Below are 25,102 nucleotides of genomic sequence, written 5' to 3' on the forward strand. Positions count from 1 at the left end.
ATTGAGTGACCATAAGGCTTCCAGAGTTTCATTTATCTTTTTTGGAAACTGGGAACAATTATAAGTCAATAAATGAGGCAGAATTTGCATTCATATCTTAATTCCAGATGCAGCACTCTCCTTATTGCCTCACCTAAGTGATTCATAGCAATCATATAGTAATATAATTATTATAACAATTATAACAATAGTCATTATAGCATGATACAATGATTTTTAGTATAATAATAATATTTTATGACAAAAGTATGATTGTTCATATCTGTACTGTGTCTCATGATTCACCAAATTCCATACTTTAATGTCTCACTGTGGGCTGGAGGTAAGTGACCTTGGATTTTGGAAGACCATGTTTATGGAATGCAGAATCTGACAGGTTTTAAACTAAGTTGAAGAATCTGTGGTCATAGGTCCAGTAATAGCCTCTCAGTTAACTGAGAATTGGACTAATTAAGTTCAAATGCTCATTATCAAGGTTACTACAGGGTGATACATTTTTCAGGGATATCAACTCCTGAAGGTTGACCATTAAATCATGAGGGATTACAGATCTGTACCATTGTTATAAAATGTACATTAATGAAATTAGGGCTCATAAAATAAATTAGGACTCCAAACACCTTCTGTCACAAAACCCCCAAGACCTAGATTGTCCAAGTATTCCTATCTTTTTTTCTAAATAAGGAAACCAAGGCCTAAAGAGTACCAGGTTATTTGTCTTTGACTAGAAAATTTAGAGTTAGAGCTAGAACCCAAACCTTAGTCTTATGAGCCCAAATCCTTTTCTCTTCCAGAGCAAAAGTTAAAGTAAAAATAATTAAAATAGAAATAAAATACTTTTCTGTCTATTACAAGGAGGTAGATTGCTGAAGATATAGCATAATCAATAGCAAAGGAGATATAGAAGCTCTTTTTTTGAGAATGACAGCAAGGAAGTTCATCACCCTTTCACATGGCCACTAGTCTTCTTTCTTCAGGCCTGTTGAGTTCTACTCTGTTCCTATCATATACCTTGAGCTAAAAGAAATTTAGGAAGCCATCTAATCCAATGCTCTCATTATTCAAATGAGAATAGGAAGGTTGATTTGCCCAAGGCCACATAATTAATAAGCTGAGCTAGGATTTGAACAGAGACCTATGGTCTTGATTACAGTGCTCTTTTAGTAATATTTAGTATTTCTATGGTTTTCATTTAACATTTCTTATGAATACAGAACTATAGGAAACATTGTAAGGAAATTTAACTTAAAAATCCTGGTTCTATTTTATATTGCCAGTTGAATCTCTTATTTCATAGTTATTATTTTTTTAAAAAAGACTGAATCAGAATATCTAAAGGTGTTCTCCATATGTTGTTGTTCAGTCATTTTATCATATCTGACTTTTCTTCATCTCATTTGGAGTTTTCTTGACAAAGATAGCAAAGTGGCTTGCCATTTCCCCTTCCAGCTCATTTTATAACTGAGAAAACTGAGGCAAAGATGGTTAAGTGAATTGCCCAGGGTCACAGTTCCCTATACAAAAAGGTAGGATAAAAAAGTCTTAAACTTGGATTCTGAAGTCCAAAGGGGAGGCTGAAAATTTGTTTTTTTTTTTTCCCTAAGTAGAAAAATGATCTAGGGTTCTTGGTAGATTACAAGTTCAATGCTGGTCAATCCTGTTTCATTGTAGGGAGAAAAACTAAGAGAATAAAACAAAGTATCCAGGAATCAGGAAGGGCACAGACCTAGTTTACACTGACCTGCTAGGATTACAGCTACAATGTAATTTTAGGATGGTCATTGATACATAAGAGAGCATTCAGGGGAAGGCAACCAGGAAACTTATAAACCTTGATATTTTGTCATAGAAGCTTCAGTTGAAGGAACTAAGGATGAAAAGTTTGGAGAAGGATAAACTTGGAAGGACCTTGTAGTTGTCTTCAAATATTTGAAAGTTTGTAATACAGAAGGATTACACTTCTTCTGTTTGGTCCCAGAGAACAAAACTAAAATAAATAGGTAAAAATTTCAAAGCAGCAATTTAAGCTTGATTTAAGTAAGGAAAAACTTCCTAACAATTAGAGTTACCAACAAGAAGAACTGACTCTGCTAGCAATGCAAGACTTCAAATAAAACATGAATGATCAGATTACCTTTCAGATATAGATGTGACTATAGTGACTCTGAAATCCCTTACAATATGCAGTTTTTAGGATTCTACAATTTAATTTCAGTAAGAAGGTGGCACTGTGGATAGTATACTAGACCTAAAGTCAGAAAGAGTGAGTTCAAATGTGTATCCCTGGACAAGTCACTTAATCCTATTGTCTCAGTTCCCTTTGTTGTAAAATGATCTGGAAAAGAAATGACTAAGTACTCTAGTCTCTTTGCTAAGAACAGCACAAATGATTTCATGAAGAGTTCAACACAACTGAAACACATGAATAACAAAAGAGATATGAGAGTACAACTTTGAACAAAAGAATTCACCTCAACTTAGAAGGAAATAGTTCTCTGAAGAGTAATAAACACATTTCAGTATTGATTAAAGTCTTGGGGGGGGGGGGGAAGTAAGATTTTCCCCTTACAGATCCTGAATGTTTTGAAGCACAGCTAAAATGAAAGAAATGGAATTGTAGTTTCATGCACAATCATCTTTTTAAAAATCCTGTTATATAAATGCTTTTTATTTCTTAAATTCAAAATAAAAAGTAAAAAAATAAAATAAAATATCACAATCTTACTTTATGTGGTCTATAGTATCCATCAATGCAAGTTTCACAGTTGATTCCTGCTGTATTTTGTAGACAGTTCACACAGACTCCTCCACCACTGAAATGTCCATCAGAATTCATACTTTTCTTCTGATCAGCAACATTCTGATCATAGTAACAGTCTTTGGTTTTATTATGACAGTTGCACTCTAAAAAGAGAATATCTCAATTTAAAAATCTTATTCTGTTTTGCATTTCAAATACTTCTCTACCCCTTTCCTCAATTAATTGCAATTACTTATATCTATGGGTCCATCTAATTTCTAGACTGAAAAATATCTTAATGTCTGTAGTAAGTATCTCAGCTGACCAAAGATTAAAAATATAAGTCAATTATCAAATTTTGTCTTATTTGAGTTTCAGCATTATAAATGTATTATAAATGTATTATTTGAGAGCCTCTGGTTATTCTAAAGACAATTTGGAATTGTAGAAATTATTTGCATTATAGAATAGAAGCTTCTGTGTAGAAACTAATTAAGTAATCAAGGACAGAAACTTTATTTATAAATGTGATAGGCACATTCAACTTTTTATTTACTCATTTACCTTCACATGTGTTACCAGAAGAAATGGTTCCAGGTCTCCAAGGTTGCTGATGAAAACCAGGGCAGCATTTGTTACAGCTTTCTCCACATGTATTATGTTCACACTGACACTGCAGTTTCTAAATAAGTACAAAATCAATTTTAATATAAAATTAAAATCACATGTTGTTCTTTATTCAGAGAAATGAGATCAATAAAAATAATAACACTAATACTATATAGTATTTTAAGTTTTGTGAAGCATTGAAAATTATTTTCAAGAAATGTGAAATAAATTCGCAACATTCCTGTTTGTACTTATGATATACATATGATGCCAATAAGATATACAAAATCCTCTGACCTAGTGTCCTCACTAGAGAAAATAGCAAAGACATAGAGGAAAGTCATAATATACCAAAATATTCATAATAGTTTTTCTAGTAGCAAAAAAAAAACCTTAAGGGAAAAAAGCAGATGCCCCATCAATTAAATAATGTCTAGATGAAGAACAGATAGCATAATGAAACACTTGTGACATAGGAAATGAGGATCAAGGAATAAAGAGAAACAAATTAAGAATGTACAAACCAATAAAGAGCAAAGACAGTAGAATAAGGAAAATAACAGACCATGACTACAGGATTTTAAACTCAAAACACCACCAGTATGGCCTAATCAATTGAGTGGTGAACTTATGGGTCAAAAAAAATTGATTTAAATCCCTCCTCAGACATTTACTATCTGTATGATTCTGAGGATAAAACTCAATGCTTCATTTATAAAATAGGAATAATAATAGCACCTTTCTGACAGAGTTGATGTAAAAATTAGATGACACAATATGAATAAAGTACTTTACAGACCTTACAAAATTACATAAACATTAATTATCTCAATATAGATATAGATGCTACAGATATTTACACAACAATCAATTTTGAGTCTAGGAAAACAGATGATGAAATACACTTTCCTTCCCCTCAAAAGACAAGTTATGGCTATTGAGATAAAATTTTTCATTTGCCAGATAAGTTCACAGATAAGTTTGGTCACTTTTCTTAACAGCTTTTCTGTGTTACAAGGAAATGTTCATCCTGGAAGGGAGGGGAATGGTAGATCAGGAAATGACTGGCTGAAACATCAAAAGAGCAATAAAACTTAAAAAAATAAATTAATATAGACAATCTAATGTACTTCTTGTTCTTGTTAGTTGGGATCACCTTTTTATATTAAAAAGAATGGTTCTTTATAGATAAAATTAGTATTTCACTGTTGTTTTATTCAAATGTAAGCTATTCCAGCTTACCTTTGTAGTTTCATCCCATGGACAGCTACTGGCATGACCATAGCATATACACATTCCTCCAACTGAAATATCTTTTATGGAATAGTAATACTAAGGAAAAATAAAGTTAGAAACATATCACCATTACATATTTTTTCATGAAAAATGAAGAAAATCTTAAAACTAATTTCCTTAAAATTATAAGATGCTTGACAATTCTTATTCGTATAAATTAAGACAGTTTTGAATAATGCTATCTACTGTTATAAATTGTGACCTCCCAAAACTTCCATTGATCCTGATTTAAATTAAGTAAATGTCACCAATCTATATCATCCATCAGAAAATAAAAATTTAATGAGCTCCTTATTTTATGAATAATTGAGTATAATACATCATCATCTAATTTACCATATAGTAAATCAAATTTGCATATGATTAGTGTAGGATATTGATAAGACTAAGAGTATTAAACTAAATCCCCTCTTATGTTGTGATTAAATTAAAACTAATGATTTAGTAGCACCATCTTTTACTCAAGATATTTTACTTTATTATAACCTTCAAATTACTATAACTCAAAAGTGAATATCCCACAGACATATTTAACTTAATATGTCAGAAACTGAACTCATCACTCCCCCAAATCCTCTCCTCTTCTTAATTTCCATATTTCTACCATTGAATACCACCATCCTTTCAGACACTCAAGACTTTAAACATAGGTGTCATTCTCTCTCATCTCCTATATCCAATGATCTGTAAAGTACTGCCATTTTTACTTTGTATCTCTGTTCTAAGTCCCCTTCTTTCTGATATTGCCATCTCTCTGGTGTAGGTCTTTGTCACCTCAAACCTGGACAGTTCCAAGAGCCTAATGGTGGGTCTACTTACTTCAAGTCTCTTCTCTTCCAGTTCATCCTCCATTCAGTTGCCAAAGTAATCTTCCTAAGTACAGGTTTGATCATATCATCCCCTTATTCAATAAATTTCAGTGGCTTCCTATTGTGTCCAGGATCAAATATAAAATCCTCTATTTGACTTTTAAGGATCACCATAACATGTTCCCTACTACCTTTCTGATTTTCTTATACCACACTCCCCTCTGTGTAGTTTGTGATATGGTGATTATTGGCCATCCTTATGCACAACAATCCATTTCCTGACTATGTATTTTCACTGACTATATGTCTCATGCCTAGAATGTCCTCTTTCCTCATCTTTGCCTCCTGGCTTCCTTCATGTTAATGCTCTATCCTCTGCAAGAGCATTTTGTAGTCCTTCTGAATTTAGTGCCTTCCCTTTGGACTTGTTTGAACATGGTTGTTTACATGTCAATTAGATTGTGATCTTCTTGAAGGCAGGAGCTATCCTTTGCCCTTCTTTGTACCCTCAAGACTGAGCATGTAAAAAATACAATAAATGCTAATACTGACTAACTTTCACTGAAATAAATTTGAAATAGAAAAATTAAATAAAAAGAGCAAATTTATACCAAATTGTGAAAAAACACTTCATAGAACAAAAGGTCTTCTGTACTTACTCTTCTTGTGACTATGGGGTCAAGATCTTTAGGATCACGATGACTGAGGGTCATAAGGTCAGCATTAAGGGTTCTAATCCTTTGCAAACGTAGACGAATAAATCGTGCTGAGGTAAATTCCAACAATTTGGGTGAGAGAACATCAGCACTGGGTCTGCCATTGATCAGTGATGTATGAATCTGAAGAGAAAGATGTACCATTCCTTAGACATACATACATACATATTTTTATATGTATGTATGTATGTATGTACATATTTACCTTGTAATCCTAGATACCCTGTCATAAATACTAATCCAAATGAAGATGGTTTCTAGGAGGGGTTAATTTCTTTCTTTATGCATACAAAAAATTAGTTTTTTCATTTCAGTTAAGGGTATTTTATTTATTTCAATTACATTTAAAGATAGTTTTTAACATTAATTTTTTAAAGATTTTTGACTTCAAAATTTTTCTCTCTCCCCTTCTCTCTCCCTTCTCCAAGATAGCAAATAATCTGATATAGGTTATACATGTATAATCAAGTTAATCATATTTCCAGATTAACAATGTCATTAGTTTCTTAAATTCAACATCATATCATTTCAAATTTGTTGATGCATGAGAAACTGACTATCTAATCTACCAGACAAAAATCAGCTTTATGAGTGTTGCTTCTCAACTACCAGAGACCACCCTAGCCTATACCTCTAAAGAGGAATAGAAATAGGAAGCGGAATCGGAGAAGGAACAAACAAGCATTTGGAAGGAAAGCAAATGTGTCTTTAATACATTGAAGTTATTCATTTTAGCTTGGCAAAGCATTGCTAATGACTCCCAGGCTCCACCTCACACTCCTTCTTAATATATCTCTGTCTTCTGCTCCATGAGAAGAATAGCCACAAGAGAAACCATGGGGTAGTTGTCTTGTCTTTTTTTTTTTTTGCTGATTTTTATCATGTTATTACTCTTCTAAAATAAATTAGTAAATGTCATGAATAGATGGGAAAGGGGAAAAAGAGAACAATTGCCTTTGAGTCCATCTAAAGCTGTGTTCTTTTAATTAGACTCATTCTTGAAACAGAGCCAGCACTTGCTGTGTAGTTCCAGCTGTGATGTACAGTTCAGGCAGTTTTCTGTAGTTTTAGCTCACCAGACCAGGTGCTTCTAAAGAGTAAATTATTTTTAATTAAAATCTGACTTTAGGAAAGTGTATACATTCTGGGTCCTTCCAGCACCAAAATGCCACATTCTTCACAAGCTTTCTTATACCTCTGAACATGCAATGACATAAGAAATAACGTGTGTGTGTGTGTGTGTGTGTGTGTGTGTGTGTGTGTGTGTGAGAGAGAGAGAGAGAGAGAGAGAGAGAGAGAGAGAGAGAGAGAGAGAGATTGATTAGGACTGAGTTTTCTTCCAAAGTAGCTCTTTCTTAAATATTTCAATAAGTCACCCTGTGGAAGTAATTTGTGAGTGACATTCTAAAGGGAGAGTATATCAATGAAGCTATTGATGGTGATAACCAAGCTACCTTTCCAAAGAGAATTATCAAAAATTGATTTTTCCCTTTTAAAAAAATTTTAAATCAATAACCCAAGAAAGATAAATAATTGTATCCATTTTGAGTATTTCAAAATGTTAGCAATTAGTATGACTATTTATAAGATGTTATTTATGGATCTCTGAGAAAATTGATAACATACTTCTCCATGTTCAAGTGGGACCAATCTAGAATAATAGGAGGTGCAGATGACTTCATCATCTCTCTTATAAGTAGGAGGTCCTAATCTTGGAGTGATATTATACCGAGTCAAACATTCTGTGTCACTAATGGCATAATACTGCCAGGGTGTGAATTCTTTGCCGTCCAGGGAACGTTCCAATATCCAATTTCCAGGTCGAGGAGCATTAGCAGCTTTGATGATAATATATGCCACTTGAAAAACCTAAAAGAAAGAGATTGGAAAATAAGAATCAAAAATTGGTAGATGTGGTTAAAAATTGAATGATCTTCCTAAGAAAATGGTTACATACAAATATAAAAGTTTCATCATTCTTTGCATCAAAGCTTTGGTGAAAATTGGTTCAAAATTTGATTTATTTTTTTTTCTCAAAAGAAACAGTTTAACTAGAGAATTCTAAAATTTTCTCAATGACATCTGTGGTATTAATTCATATGAATAATAAGAGGGCTTCATTTTTTGTTTTATTTTCTTTTTTAATAGAAATATTAAATTAAGAACTAAAATTAAACTTAGAGTTCAGACTGTGATGAGGGGGCAAAATCAGCAAAATCATTCCTAAATGTGTGAGGCTGACAAAATAAGAGAAGAGATACTTCCAAAACTATATCAGAATCAGGATAAAGAAGAAAAAAGTGAAGTAAATAAACCAAAATGAATTCTGTGTGCCCACAAATAAATAAAACAAAATCTGATTAGGATAAAGTTTTGTGTTTACTATCCAGAAACAAAAGTATTTTAATCCTGGGAAGGAAGATGAATAATTGCTAAGTAGCATATGATACAATAACCATAGTTATTGTTGACTAAGTTTGTGACTGATGATAAAAAATTTTCAGCCTTATATATGAATTTATCTTGGAGCTAGTGCAACATAGATCACATTTTAAACCAATGATCCCATTTAATTCAGCTTATGTCCTTCAGGTTTTAAAGCTGGAAAATATAAGGGAATGTTAAATTATTAAAATATAAAAATGCTACTTAATAGTTCTGATAAAATGCACAAGAAATACAACACAAATTTAACTCTTGCTGATAATGGATGGGTAGGGATGAGGTCTTTCATTCATTCAGAATAAAGCTACATACAAAGCAAAATGCTGAGACTGGAGAAGTTAAACTCATGGTAATCTGGAACCTTATAATTTAGTTGGAAAGAAAAATAAATACATACACAAACATATATAAAAATATGATAACAATAGCTAGTGTTTACATAGTACTTTAAGGCTTACAAAGTAAACAACCCTGGGAGGTAAGGGCTGCTATTATCTTTCATTTTATGAATGAGGAAACTTTGACAGGGAGAAGACTAAACTCAAGTCCTCTCAAATTCAAGGCTCAGTGCTTTATCCCTAGCTCACAAATAATAATAATGGTGATAGTAGTGATGATGATGATGATGATGATGATGATGATAACTAGCATTTACATAGCACCTACTATGCACATACATGCATACATTATATATTTTATATTTATTTATAAGAAACACTGAATATTTAAATGTTAGTATTTAGGTTGTTTCTAACATTTTAGCTATTACCTGAGGAAACATCTACTGTACTTTTCCCCATGGTTAAGTAAGATTATTCTAGAATAATAAAAGGTACTGAATATTTCACCATATATTTTATAAGTAGGATAAATACAAATACGTAAGCTTGTTTATATTATACATGTGATTTGTCAGGTGTGTGAAGAGTAAGGTTGTGTAGTGGATAGAGTTCTTGGTCTGGAATCAGGAAGACTTATCTTCCTGAATTCTAATCTAACCACAGACACAGGTAGGCTTCTCTTCCTGAAATCAAATTTGCCCTCAGATACATATCAGCTTTGTGAACCTGGGCATGTCACTTATCTGTTTGCTTCAGTTTCTTCATCTGTAAAATGAGCTGGAGAAGGTTTTCTTTGCCAAGAAAGCCTCAAATGGTATCATGAAGTACCAGACACAATGGAATAACCTATGATATATCACATTTTTAAGGTATATTGCCAAGTATAGGATTTCAGAAATCATATTAGTATTTTCACTGAAGTCCCACTCTAATGTCACATGCTGGCATGAAAATAACAGTTCTTGGGTACTCGAAGGCTCTAAAAAAAGTTCCATATAAGGACTGATAGCTCCTATTAAAAAACACTTCAAATTTGGGACATGTGCTGACAAAGGACCAATAGAGCTAGGTGCAGAGAGGTTCGACAACAGATTGACCCAAGAGCAATGTTGTGTTTTGGTCTTTTTACACAGATGTAATTAAAGATCCTCTACAAAGACACAAAGGGGCTGAGATCTACAAAACTGGAGATCATTTCCACACCAATGACATGGTAGATCCTTGAAGCATTAAATATTGAAGGAGTTCAGATAATAGGAGATAAATTGATCCTTAAAAGTCTGGAGGAGGTCTCTTAGAGTAAGTGGAACCTGACCTAGGTCTTGAAGGATGATACATGTTTCAAGGGAAAAGAAAGAGTCAATCCAGGTTAGATTGGAAATAAGTGTGAACAGCATGGGAGAAAAAGCATGAGGTTCAAGACTGAAAGTCCCCCTCCTGGGGATGGTTGATTATGTTGGAAGGGAAGGGTCTGTCAGGTTTCAAGAACCTCAAACATCAGGCTGAGGTATTCAAGCATCATTGCCTTCACACTACTTGTTACGTTGATTTTCAGTTGTGTCCAACTCTTCATTACCCTATTTGGGTTTTGTTTGTGGTGGTGGTTGTGGGTTTTTTGGGCAGAGATATTAAAGCGATTTTCATTCCTTCTCCAGATCATTGTCAGATGAGGAAACTTAGGTTAAAAAGATAAAGTGACTTGCTCAGGGTCACATAGTTAGTGACTGTCTGAGGCAAGATTTGAATTCAGATCTTCCTGATTCCAGCCCTGGGCTCTATTCATTATGCCACATAGATGCCCCAAGATTACTTTCCACATAAATTTATCATTTTAGTACACAGTTGTTAACATGCAGCCTCTTCCATTAGAATAAACGTTTTTTCGTTGGCTGAGGAAGAGTATACTAAATCAAGTATATACAAGGGAAATTTATATTAGAGATATTTTTTGAAAGCATTACAATGGAACACTATTGTTCTATTAGAAACCAGGAGGGATGAGAATTCAGAGAAGCCTGAAGGATTTGCATGAACTGATGCTGAGCAAGATAAGAAGAACCAGAAGAACATTGTACATCATAACAGCAACATGGGGATAATGATCGATCTTAATGGACTTGCTCATTTCATTAGTGCAAAAATCAGGGACAATTTTAGAGTATCTGCAATGGCAAATACCATTGGTATTCAGAGAAAGAATTGTGGTATTTGAACAAAGACCAAAGACTAGTACCTTTATTTTTTTTTTAAAAAAAAGTTATGTGATCTTGCTATCTCTTATATTTTGTTTTTTTTTTTCCCTTAAGGGTATGATTTCTCTCTCAACATATTCAATTTTGATCAATGTATAGCCCAGAAACAATGTAAAGACTATCAGACTGCCTTCTGAGGGGAATGGGGCAGGAAAGTGAAATTAAGGGGAAATTTCAAAATTCAAAAATAAATAAATTTTTTAAAAAGTGAGAGGTTAGGGAAAAATAGAAAGTATTACAGGATGACCTTATAGGATATGTTAAAAATAGGAAAACTCAAAAAGAAAGGAAAAAAAACTACAGATGATTTGAAGGTTCCTCCAAGCAATTAAAAGAACAAAGATAATTTTATTTTAAAATCCAACAACAATTTACAAATGTATTCAGTTATCATCTATGCTAATATGGGAGGATATGTCACAAACATTTCTGTCACAAAAAAATTTTCTATTTCTTCAATTACATGCTAATTTTTCTCAGTTGATGTAATTGATTTAGAATCTTTTTTTATTTAACATTTATTCTCATTTTGTACAAATAATGTTTTTTGTACATTAATAAAATATTCTTGTTTAAGAGTAAACAAAATACCCCCTCCATATATATAGACTCACTTGAGCGATAAAGTAAAGGAGAGAGAAAAAAAATTAAAATAAAAAAAAATAAAAGTAATAATTGTAGGTATGGCCAGGTGGCACAATGGACGTAGCACCAGCCCTAGAGCCATGAGCACCCGAGCCCACATCTGGCCCCATACACCCAACAATCACCCAGCCGTGTGACATGCAAGCCACCCAAACCCCACTGCCTGCGAAAACCCCCCCAAAAAAAACCCCAGAAAAAAAAGACCCAAAATAAAATAAAATAGTAATAATAGTAGGGGGTGGCTGGGTGGTGGACAGAGCATTGGCCCTTGAGCCAGGAGCACCTGGGTCCAAATCTGGGCTCAGACAACCAACGATCACCCTGCTATGTGGCCCCAGGCAGGCCACCCAGCCCTATTTCCCTGCACCCTCCCAAATAATAATAATAACAATAATAATTATGATGATGATGATGATGATGATAATAATAATAATAATAATAAATGTGCTTGAGTCTTTGTTCCAACACCAACAACTCTGTCGTGGGTGGATCACATTCTTTATGATAAGTCCATCGCAAAAGTTACTTCCCTATTTTTCCACCCTTGCCATTGCTGATTGAAACTCCCTCCTTTTGTATTTCTCCACTACCATGTACTATATTTTCTCTCTCCTTTCACTCTGACTCTGCTGTAGGGTAGCTGAGTAGTGCAGCAGACAGATCCCTGGCTCTGGGGTCAAGAGGTCCTGAGCCCCCATACCACCCCTTAGGCCCAGCATCCACCTGGCCCTATGGTCCCGGACAGGCCTTCCAATCTCAGCCCCTTGCGAGAAGTAAAAAAGAAAATGTATTATACCTGACCACTCTCCCCCCATGGTCCATCCTCTCCTCCATCACTCACATCACCCTCCTTTCCCCTGTCCCTCCTTCTTACTCCAGATGCCTATATCCCATTGAGTATACATATGCTGTTTCCTCTCCTAACCACCTCTGATGAGAACAAAGATTCCCTCATTCCCCCTTGCTTTCCCCCATTCCATATCATTGCAATAGCCCATTGTAATAAAGAAAAAAATCTTATTATATGAAATATCTTGGCCTATTCCCCCTCTCCTTTTTCTTTTTTTACCTTTTTTTCTATTGACTCCATTTTTACACCATATTTTATCTTTGAATTCAGCTTTCGCCTGTGCTTCAACTATAAAAGCTCCCTCTATCTGCTCTATTAAGTGAGAAGGTTCATATGAGTATTATCAGTGTCATTTTTCTACGCAGTAATACATGCAGTTCCTCATCAGGTCCCTCATATTTCCCCCCCTCTCCTCCAATCTCCATACTTCACCTGAGTCCTGTATCTGAAGATCAAACCTGTTCAGCTCTGGCCATTCCAACAGGAACATTTGAAATTCCCCTGGTTCACTGAAAGTCCATCTTTTTCCCTGGAAAAGGACATTCAGCCTTGCTGGGTAGTTGATTCTTGGCTGCATTCTAAGCTCTTTTGCCTTCCGGTATATTATATTCCAAGCCCTACAAGCTTCCAATGTAGTTGCTGCTAAGTCCTGTGTGATCCTGACTGTAGCTCCATGGTATTTGAATTGTGTCCTTCTGGCTGCTTGTAATATTTTCTCTTTGACTTGGGAGTTCTGGAATTAGGCTATAATATTCCTAGGGGTTGGTTTTTTGGGATCTCTTTTTCAGAGGGATTGGTGGATTCTCTTCATTTCTATTTTGCCCTCTGCTTCTAGAATATCAGGGCAATTTTCCTGTAATAATTCTTTGAAAATGATGTCAAGGCTCTTTTACTGATCATGACTTTCAGGTATTCCAATAATTTTTAAATTATCTTTCCTAAGTCTGTTTTCCATATCAGTTGTGTTTTTCAGTGAGATGTTTCACATTTTCTTCTAATTTTTCATTCTTTTGGTTTTGAAGTATTGAGTCCTGGTCTCTCATAAATTCATCAATCTCCCTGAGTTCTATTCTTTGTCTGAAGGATTTGTTTTCCTCAGAGTTTTCTTAGCTCTTTTTCCATCTGACCAATTTCGTTTTTTAAAGCATTCTTCTCCTCAATAACTTTTTGAACTGTTTTATCCATTTGACCTAAGCTGGTTTTTATCATGCTAATTTTCTTAAATATTTTTTTTTTTGGATTTCCTTGACTAAGCTGCTGACTTCATTTTTATGTTTTTCCTGCATCTCTCTCCTTTCTTTTCCCAGTTTTTCTTCCAACTCCCTCATTTGATTTTCAAAGTCTTTTTTGAGCTCTGTCATAGCCTGAGCCCAATTTCTGCTTTTCTTGGAGTCTTTAGATGCAGGAGCTTGTGCTTCCTCATCTTCAGACTGAGTATTTTGATCCTTCTTGGGCTCACATGAAAAATATTTCTCAGTGGTGTTCCTCTTGTTTCTCTGCTTGCTCATTTTCCCAGCCTGAGCCTGGTTTGGGGGTGCTTCCTGAGCTTTTGGGACACTCCCACAAGGGTCTCAGTGTGTGAGGCTCTGTCCTCCCTCCTGGTCTGTGAATGACCATGTGCGCCCCCCTCTGCCATGGGGTTGAGGTGGGGGGGGCTGCTGTTCTATGGGGGGACCTAGACTGTGATCAGGATCTGAATGTGGTCAGAACCCCAGAGCCCTGTTCCAGGGGCAGAGGACAGAGCTCTGCAGTCTCTCTCTCTTCACTCCCCTCCCTAGGTTCAATAGACTCATGTCCTGGGGGCTCCTGCTTACCAGCTCTACCTGCTTCTGTTTCCTGGTCTTCCTTGGCCATGCTGCTAGCTGCTGGCTGTGTGCCCTGAGGGCTGGGCTTCATGTGCTCGCTCTGGCACTGTTCCCCCAATTTGTGACCGGTGCTTCCCAGGGCGTAGCTCAGGAAACTCCCCCACTGCTGTGAGCCACGGCTCCCAGCACCCTGGGACTGCCTCAGGGAGACTGAAGTTCTTTCACTCTGGTAGGCCACCCTTCTGGCAGGCCGCCCTTCCAACCCTGGGGAGCAGAACCTTTCTGCTCTTTTCCAGGTTACCTTGAGTAGGAGAACTGCCTCACTGGGTCCCTCTGTGGGTTCTGTCTCTGATTTAGAATCTTGAGAGAATTTCCTGGAACATCTAGATGTTCAGTGTCTTGCCTTGGATCACAGAGGAAATAAAGTTAAGAGAAAAAATATATATTCAAGTCTTCTTCTCTCTAAGACCAACTCTCTATATAGTATACCACACTGTCTCTAAAGGACGTCATAGAAGAAATGTGAGAGATATCATAGAGGAAACATATGCTCAGAAAAAAAGATGGAACAACTATTTCATAACACATCCAAAAGTTCCACTAGTACTGAAAAAAAGTACAACCAGTTCTAAAGGAGGGTCTCCAGCATATTCATGTTCATCAGCTATGAGGGACCTATAGATAAACACATAAAAGAATCACATAAGATAAGAAAGAATTGATGGGTTGCAATTTGCCCAGATGGAGGTACTGGAGTAGTGTGCCATTTATTTCTGCAGTTTATTTTACAGATGAGGGAACAGGGCTAAGTGACTAGTCCAAGATCACACAGTTGGCAGCGAAGGCCAGATTTGAACCCAGAAAGATGAGTCTTTTTGACTCTAAGGCCAATTCAGTACACTATACTGGGACAAAAGAAAATCCTCAGTGCTCTACTAAGGAGGACCCACAATAAACATAATGACTACTAAAGCAGTGAGAAACTTCATTGTGTTGTGGGTGAGGAGAAATCTTGTCAATTGTGATGAATTTTTCACTCTTGAAAACAGCTCATTAGTTTCTAACAGACAATGTCATGGCTAGAAATAAAATCTGATCTTTAAATCAAGTCAACTAGTCAGTCAGCATTTAGCAAGGACAACTGGGTTCCTGATTCTGTGCTAGGTGTTGAGGACATAAAGGCAAAAATAAAACAAATAAAAAAAATCCCTGCCCTCAAAGAAGCTCACAACTGCCGGGAAGAGACAACATGAAAACAACTCCAAACAGAAAAGATAAATCAAAAATCATCTCACAGTGGAGGGACTAACATCAAGGGGAATCAAGAAAGGTTTGTTGCAGAAGTTAAGACCTTAGCTGAGACTTGAAGAAAGTTCAGAAGCAGAGAAGAGTCTTGGAATCAGCAGTTGGAGTGTTGAATTCAAAGAAGAGACAGGAAGTCAGTGACCCTTAATTTGAATACTAGGATATGAGTAAGGTAGGGTGGTAGGGAGGGGCCAGATTTTGTTTTCAAAACTTTTGCTCCTGGGGGTAACAAAGGAGTTTATTGCTAGTAAGGAACAGGGGTGTGATATGATCACTCTTGCTCTTTAGGAAGATCATTTTGACATTTGAGTGAAAGCAGGAGAGATTGGAGATTAACTTTCTAAGATGAAGACTTCTAGGAAACTGTCAAGCCCCAGGTCAATGTTCTACTATTTACCTTCAGGCACTGTGTCCAGGAAATAAAATAAAACAGATTACCAGATATTCTGAAAACTCAAGGAAGGTTGCTAATGACCTGGTTATATTTACAAAGCTCCCAAATTATCTTTAGGATTGGAGGACTGAAAGATCTCTGAACTAAGGAAGAGCTAAATAGAAATTCTCTTTTTGAAACTCACTAAACAAATAACAAGAATAACAGCAACAAAAACAAAACCATTTGCTCCACTTTTAAAAGGGGGGGAGTATTTCTGGGGAGCTTCTGTTCCCATGATTCACCTGTGAATGATTCTAGCCTTGGCTTCGTCACTTTTTTGACTCCTCCAATTCTGATCCAGCTCACTAATTTCACATCAGTTTCTCCTCTCAACCAGCCTTGACTCTCACCTGCAAGCTTTCCTCCAAGGTGGCCAGTTTTCATCTTTGTACCTATCCTGCATCTAATTCTCCATTTCACTGGACTAAGCAGTGGCCCAGACATGATCTAATTAATCAGTCAAAATTCTCGGGTCATTCCTAGACTTTAGATTGCTGGTGCATTCTCATTATCTAGGTCCATACTGCCATGCCATCTCTGACCTTCACCAAGCAGCAAAGTCCCTAAAGCAACCTTAGTCAAGGCTGACGGCAATCAGCACCACTCAGGCAGAAACAAATTTTCTAATTCTTAGATCTACAATGCTTTACTTTTTCTTTGAAAGCCTAGAAGCAAATTTGCTGATTAAAAGGATAAAGTGTTAAATTCATAGCATGGCTAGGTCAGTATCTAGAATCACAAATGCCCTCACCTCTAGTCTCCCTAAACTCAACATGATTGTATATCCTATTAATAGAAATTACAGCAAAATCCATAATTATTTTGTTAATTATAGTTGTCCTCCAATATTCAGCTTTGTGATCCCCTGAATCATTAAATTTTCATTTTATTTGTGAATTTGGCTCTTACCATTTCTGGAAATGGTTTCCATTTTTTCCTTCTGTTCTGGCACAATAACCCAATTATGCCGCTCAAATAAACTATTAGTGAATGATTAAATAATTTAAGAAATATGGAACCCTGGGTTCATAAGACCATAAACTAAGATAGTCAGAAAGGACCTCAGAGGCTTTCAAGTCCAACATTCTCCTTTTATAAAAACAGAAACTGAGACCCGGTGATTTTAAGTATGACATTCTATAAGGCTATACAAGTAGTTATATAAAGGTAAGATTTGAACTCAGATCCTTTAACTCCAGAGTCAGTCATTTTCCCACTATAAAGTACTGTAGCAACCCTCACACCATCCCAAGAAGTGCTTACAGCTCTATCCTGATGCCCATATTAATACTGAGGAAAGGCCATATTTTTTTTCAGATGGTTTGTCCACTTTATTTTCCCAAATATATTCATTTGACGGAGATTTATAAAGCAAATGTCAAAAAGGAATCTTAGTGCATACATGTTGCATGTTGAGGAAAGAATAGTAGAAAGGGAAAAAATGAGATGGGGTTTACAGTTATGATATTCTTTACTTTCATATTTTGTTAGAACTTAATTCCCTTTTGGTTAAGAGAGGAGGAAGAGATAATTGCTACAAAAACTTCCTCATTGCTGCACTGTTTGCTCCCAAAGTTCAACAACAAAATCAACAAATATTTAACCAATGACAGCCCCTTTTCAGAGCAACGTGCCACCTGCTGGAAGTGATACCCATATAAAATTCAACCATGGTTCCTTGTCCCCAGACAGTTTATGGTTTTGCAGGGTGATAAGCTGAATGAATTGAAAGTATATCATTCAATAATTCTTCAAAGGAAAAGAATAAGAAAATATTAAAATGTACCCAACTAAGGGTCATTATCAACAAGGAGAAATCAGAGATGTCCTCATGGAATAGATGGTATTTAAGGTAGGCAGCAGATGATGGAGGGGAAGAGATATTCCAGGAATAGGAAACAAAAAGATCACAATTCCAGAGTCAAGACAAGAGAGGGTGGGTTGAGAGACACAGAGTGATCTAGTTTGCCTACAGCATAGAATGATCATGTTTGGGATGATGGCCATAAAGCTGACATTGGAGATTTACATTGAATAAAAATATCCAAAGAGGACTCCATTCACCTTTACACCTGGATGGTTTCAGAGGTGGTTCAGTAGCAATTATCAAAGTTAATCATTGGGTAAGTTCTGTGCTCACAGCCCAGGGAGGAAAGAAAGCTAATGGAAAGTATTAAGTGCCTCATATCTTCATCTAAGACAAACAATTCAGTTCAACCTGTTGTAACTACTTTAGTAAAACAATTTCTCCATTTTGGTGTGATGCAAAGAGTGTTTCCTAATTAATGAACTGAGGCATAAAGGAAAAGTATAAGGAAACATATTAAGTGAATAATTTTAGTGCCCATATCTAATTGGACTCTTATTTCCATGTCTGAAACTGGCTGACCATCTCATGGACTCTTCACAAACTTGGGGAGGTTTTTGCCATAGCAAAAAAATTGGAAGATGAGGGAATGCCCATCAATTGTGGAATGGCTGAACAAGTTACAATATATGACTGCTGTGGAGTAATAGTGCTCTGGGAGAAACCACGGACAGACTTCAGAAAAGCCTGGGAAGACTTGCATGAACTGATGCTGAGTAAGAGAGCAGAACCAAGAGAACACTATACACGTTATGATCAACTATGATGGACTTAGCTTTTCTCAGGAGTTCAGTGACCAAGGACAATTCTAAAAAAACATGCAGAGGAAAAAAAAAACAACTAGAGTCAGATGCAGGCCAAAGCATACCATTTTCACTTTTAAAATCTTGTTTTATTTTTTTCCTTTTTCTCATGGTTTTCCCCCTTTAGTTCATATTCTTCTTCACAAAACAACTAATATGGAAAAGGGGTAAGTGTGATTATACCTATATAATTATACATATATTAACCTATATCAGATTATTTTTTTGTCATTGGAAGAGGGGAGAGAAGGGAGGAAGAAAGAAAAATGTGGAATTTGAAAGATTACAAAAATATGAGTGTTGAATAATATCTTTGCATGTAATTGAAAAAATAAAATAAAATAACATTTAAAAAACCCAAAAACTTAGAAAGGAATAAATACCCAGGGTCCTTAATGCAGACAAAGAATCTGTCCCTGAGAAAACTGTGCTGGTTATAAGAAACTGAGAGTTCACAAAGATCAAATTGGCATCACTTTACTAAATAAATTTAATTTGCATGGTATAGAATGTTTTATGAAGGGTAAAGAAAATAAGTAATATTTTAATTATCTTTTTAATTTTATTCAATTTATACTTTTCTGTTATGTGAAACATGTTGTTCCCAGACCTCCCATCTTCAAAAAAAAATCTAAATCTTTCTGTTTGTGTGTAGGAAGAGAAGAATAATGTCATTATTTCTCTCATCTTTTAGAGATTTTTCTAAAATAGCCTTTGGACTCAAGTAGCCCAAAATATGAGAAATTCAAAAAAAATAGGAATGATAATAACACTTACCTCTCAGGATTATTGTGAAGAAAAATTGAGATAACATTTATAAAATTCTAGCTATACTTATTGTTATTTTTGTTGTTCTTTCTTCACTTTTGAAGAGGACTAAGGACATCACAAGGGTAATGTCTTGACTTAATTAGACCTGTGGTGTCTTCAGTATGGGGATGAAAAAAGGACCTCCTTCCAAGGCAGGTTAGCATCTGCCTTATAATCAATAGTTCTCTTGGACACTAAATGTTTAAGGGACTTGAACCTAGGTCTTCTTGATTCTATGACTCCTCTCTAATCCATTATCCTGTGTTGCTTCTCAGATTTTGCTGAATATTTCCTAGATCAACATCTTTAATTATATACTAGGCAATGGGGATGCAAATAAAGAGAATGAAACAATCCCCATCTCAAAGAATCTAAATTATTATGAGGACATCAGTATTCGCAAATAATTTGTTTTTTTATGTTCCTATTTAATTTGTTTTTTCAACAACATGCAACAATAGTTTTCATCAGTCATTTTTTGGGCAAGGTTTTGAGCTTTACGTTTTTCTCCCTCCCTGTCTTCTCTCCCATCCCCGCCCCCCCCGACAGAGGTTCCACATGTGCTAAATAGATTCATATTAATCTTGGATAAACAATTTATAATTTTCAGATATTTTGTCAGGTAATAGGATAAAAAAACAACTTTATAGCTCTCTCTTCTTCATATGGAATTCATGATCCCTTTCTATGGATAGCTAAACTGCCTTTTCACTAATTACACTGTTGGTTGAACAACAAATGAACTATTTTTGATTACATAGGGTTTTTTTAAACCAGTTTTTGCTAGAGATGCAATTGATGTAGCTAATGATAAATCTACTTTCAAAGTGGAGGACCCTGCCTTCCCTCAAGTTAGTCTGGGTTACACAACAACTGTAGTGATAAAAAAAAAAAGTAAAGCAAAATACAGCCAAATAGGAATTTTCAAATAAACCCTTTTCTTTAATTGTAATAGATCAAACATTTGTTTCAAACAGGTATGAAGAGTGTGTGTGTATGTGTGTGTGTGTGTGTGTGTGTGTGTGTGTGTCTACAACCAGAATCTCTCTTTTATATATTAGAAGTTAAGAGTTCCACAATCCCACAGAGATTAGCCCCTCAAGTATGAATGGAAAAGTGGCTTATCTCTCCATAAAAGTCTAGTGATCCACCATATTCTCACATACACTATTAAGGCAGATATGAGTCATATATCACTCTCCTGAAAATTCTACATACTTGACAGCATTATTTTTCATTTTAGTAACCTCTGAACCTAGAATAATGTATTTTGTGTTTGTTTTTGTATTAGTCCTTTGATTTCATTGGTCTGTGGAATTGTATTATGAAGAAATTCCTTCCTCTAAAGTAGACCAGTGTCTCGTCTGGAATTGATGATATTTTAGACTGGGGATAGAGAATTTCTTTTCTGAAAAGGACCGTTTGGATATTTATAACATCATTCTTAGATCTTATAAAATTAACAACATAAAAATTATCCTACTACATTTGGTCATACATTTAATTAATTCACCCTAACAAGTTCCTGGATTTATTGAATTTCAAGGCTCACCTGTGGTTGCCAAAGCAACCCAAGATCAAATGATTTCTTGGGCTTTCTACAGCCCACATATGTTCCTCACCCCTGTTTTTTAGATTATAACCTGGAGTTCTGAATTTCATGACTCCCCAAAGGTGTCAACAAGGATTCCAGGCCTTCCAGGTTCCAGGACAAATTCTCTATTCATTACATACTTTAGAAAGTAATATCTCAATGAGGGTAATTCTCCAAATAGTAACAGCTCACTCTAATTCAGCATGTTGGGGTGGGAAGAAAGGACTTGGTTTTCTATTCAAAGAACCAATTCTGCCTGCTGTTGATTACTTAAGAAACCTTGAGCAGATCCTTCTCCCTTTCTGTTTCTATTTTCTTTCAGTAATATGATAGAGTTGAACTAGAAGCTCTAAAATTCCTTCCAGGATCTTATGAAACATATTCCCTTCAGCAATAGTTTAAAAAGTATAGAACTGGTAGTGTGTATGAAAGCCGATGGGACTAATTCTCTGATGAGAAATATTCCTTAGCATACCAGAGAGAGAGTCAAGACAATAGTTCAGTAAAATAAATTTAAGTAATATTGTTAGCTTTTTCTTCCTATCCTCTCTCTTTAGGTCAATACAAAATTATTAGAAAATAAAATCTAAAGTACAAATCTGAAACACTATTCACAACTCCTAGATGGAACAATTCCTTAACTATTACAGAATGTCAGTCACTAAAACAGGTAAGCTACAACCAATGCAAATTAGGTCGATGGGTGTGATTCATTTGATAGTACCAATGCAATTTATTTTTTAAAAAAGATTCCATCAATAATCCCTCTTAATGTTAATGTATTCTTTCTTGGATGACATTTCATTTATACTGTTTAATATTGTTCGTTTCTCCCATTAAAACATAAACTCCTTGGGCACAGGGACTGTATTTTTTGCCTTTCTTTGTGACCCCAGAGCTCAGCACAAAGTTTGACAAAAAGAAGGCACTTAATAAATGACTTCTGATTAAGAAAGGAATATATTTTATAACTGAACATCAAAAATGTATATAATGAACCTAGTGCTTTATATTATTGTTACCAGCCTAAGGAAACTACTATTATTCAATTTTACCCAACTCTTCATGATAGCATTGGGGATTTTCTTGGCAGAGTTCCTAGAGTGGTCTGCCATTTCCTTCTCCATCTCATTTTACAGATGAGGAAACTGAGGCAAACAGGGGTAAGTGACTTGCCTGGGGTCCCACAGCCAGTAAATATCTGAGGCCAAAAGATGAGTCTTCCTGATTCTAGTCTTTAGCCAACTCTCCCTATAGCTGGCAAGACTAAAGAAACTAGGGAAATTAAGGTTGATGTCCCTAAGGACAATAGAGTTTCTTTCCCTTTGAAGGCTGTCTGCATGGAAAAGATAAATACCAGAAAAAGCAAAGCTTCTGGACTGGTGTTTGTCAGGTTGAGTCATTCTACTTAGTTGGTCCTTTTAGAAGAAGACCTGAGTGACCCAAGTAGGATCTCTTTGGCATGCAGTATGGCTTGGGGGTTAGAAGGAGTGACATTTTGTCCTATGTGTTTATCCATGGTGTCTATTCATGATCAATGTGTTCCCAAGGCAGTTTGACTAATAAACTGCCTAAAATCTTAGGAAGAAAGGACACACAAGGATTTGGCATCAAAGAACCAGTGTCATAAGAACCACAATAGTGCCCTTGAAAATAATTTCTGAGGTATTCCCTGTTCTCCAAGTTGAACATGTGTCAGAGGTCACAACACTGTGGCAGTTAAAGTTGACTGTAACCTAACTCTATGATTGCCTTTTTTTCATTATACAAAATGAATTGAGGAGCAGAAATGTTTCATTAACAAGGAGACAATATTTTGAAGGGGCAGAAAGAAAACAATTAGAATTGATTGCTTTATGTGCCTATATTTTAGATCTTATAACCCCACATGATTATTAGTACTAGTGATAACAGTGAAAGTCTAAATTAAAGATCTTTGTTTATTATCCCAGTGGCAGTGCCTATATTGGAATATCAAAGATGATTAAACTACTTTGAAAATATTATCTATTCTTAACCACAACTGACATATAATAAAATTTTAAAACATATTGCCCCTCATGACTCAAAAAGCAAGGGACATTACTTCAGAACATCACTTTTAAGAACTCGGATACTAGAGGTAGATGATTGAAGGAAAGTCAAATTCAGCTAGACAATCACAGCAATACAATATAAAGCTATGTATTTTGACTATTTTAGAATTGAATGGAAATCATATAGTAATCTAAAGCAGAAAAATGAAATGATGAGAAAATCTTATCACAATTTATAACTTTTTCATTCAACTAGTTCAAGAAAATTATGTCATTTTTAACATATTGCTTTTATTTGCAGATGCCTGCTAATGCAGAGTGCCTTCACTGCATCTGCATATATGTCCTCTTCTGCTCTCATAGGCACCATCCTAGTATATTCTTTCCCTTCCTCATCATGTTACTTAGACTAATACAATAGACTCTTAATTTCTCTGCCTTGTCTTTTTCCACTGCAGTGCATCCTTCCCCCGATGCCAAAGTGATTTTCTTAAAGCATAAATCTGACAGTGTCAGAATACATCTATACACAAATATAAACACATACACAGACTTCAATAATTTCCTGTTATCTCCAAGATCCAATATCAAAAAGTCCTCTGTTTTGTTTTTAAAGCCCTCCACATCCTGTCCTTCTCTATCTTTTCAAACTTCATACATATTACACTTCTCAGCACACTCTACCATTCAGGTCCACTGATCTTGCAGTTCCCCATACACAACATTCCATATCCAAAGTATTTGTTTTTTCCTCTTTGGAAGTCTTTAAGAAAAGATAAATTCTTATTAGCTAAAGTGCAGAGGGAATTCTTTTTCAAGTATAGCTTTGATTAGAGACTTAAGACCCAGCATTAAGATCCCTTTCAAAGATGAAATTCTCTGATTCTGATTCAGATTTGTTAGGATAACAAATTAGTAAATTTATTTTTTTGGAAAGCAATCTGAAAGTTCTCATAACATTTGTTCCAGTAAATTCACTGCAAGGAGTGTACTCTGAGAGTATCCTATCAAGATCAGAAAAAAGTACCCAATCCATCCATTAGAGTATTAGATCTGTGCTATTTTTTGTAATTACAAGAAGATAAAAAGAATTAACTTAAATGTCCAACAATAGGGGGTAAGTTAAATAAATTGCAGTACATTAATGATTTGGAATATATAATGCAATTAAGTTTTTTTCAAAACATCAGGGATACACATCCATATTTGTGTATCTACATGTATATCTCCAGTCATCTTGATTCAAATCTGGCCAATAGATCCAGATGGTTCTGGAGGAGAATGTGAGCTTGATGACTTTGCATAATACCTCCTCCCTCAAATACAATTCAAATGCATGTCATGGTCTTCTTCAAGAAATCACCAAATCTTTATAAAATAATCGATTGAAAACATCAGATCCAGAAGAAGAGAGCCCATAACAAGAAGTATAAATGAAAATAAATGGATAAAAATAGAATCCTGATGAAAATAACACAGGGAATGACTAAAAAGTAGGACATTTAATGCTTTGAATTCATTTCTTTAGTGGTAAATATTTGTAAAACATTATTAATTTCTTCATTTTTGACTTTTAAATCAAATTTGTGATAGTCTATGGCTCCTTATCAGTCAGTTTCCTGGAAAAGGAAAGATAGCATAGTGGCAGGAACTTGGAACTGGGAGTGGTTCATCTGATTTTGCCACCAGCTTTTTCTGTGATCCATGGACAAATCCTATAGATTTAATGGATGAATAGCAGAG

The 25,102-nt window shown here is 35.3% G+C and overlaps 1 protein-coding gene across 2 annotated transcripts in view; it reads right to left on the minus strand.

Moving 5' to 3' along the window:
• The window catches only part of LAMA1 (laminin subunit alpha 1), a 207,847-nt gene that overhangs the window by 132,367 nt on the left and 50,378 nt on the right, over window positions 1–25,102 (minus strand). For both annotated transcript variants that reach the window (XM_074201152.1, XM_074201153.1), the window contains exons 4-8: window positions 7,797–8,039; window positions 6,114–6,293; window positions 4,592–4,681; window positions 3,305–3,422; window positions 2,726–2,904 (exon numbers count right to left, since the gene is read on the minus strand). In XM_074201152.1, coding sequence (XP_074057253.1) covers window positions 2,726–2,904; window positions 3,305–3,422; window positions 4,592–4,681; window positions 6,114–6,293; window positions 7,797–8,039 — 810 coding nt within the window. The remainder of the gene's footprint in view (window positions 1–2,725; window positions 2,905–3,304; window positions 3,423–4,591; window positions 4,682–6,113; window positions 6,294–7,796; window positions 8,040–25,102) is intronic.

This window comes from Macrotis lagotis, chromosome X (assembly GCF_037893015.1).
Source record: "Macrotis lagotis isolate mMagLag1 chromosome X, bilby.v1.9.chrom.fasta, whole genome shotgun sequence".
Classification (NCBI taxonomy): Eukaryota; Metazoa; Chordata; class Mammalia; order Peramelemorphia; family Peramelidae; genus Macrotis; species Macrotis lagotis.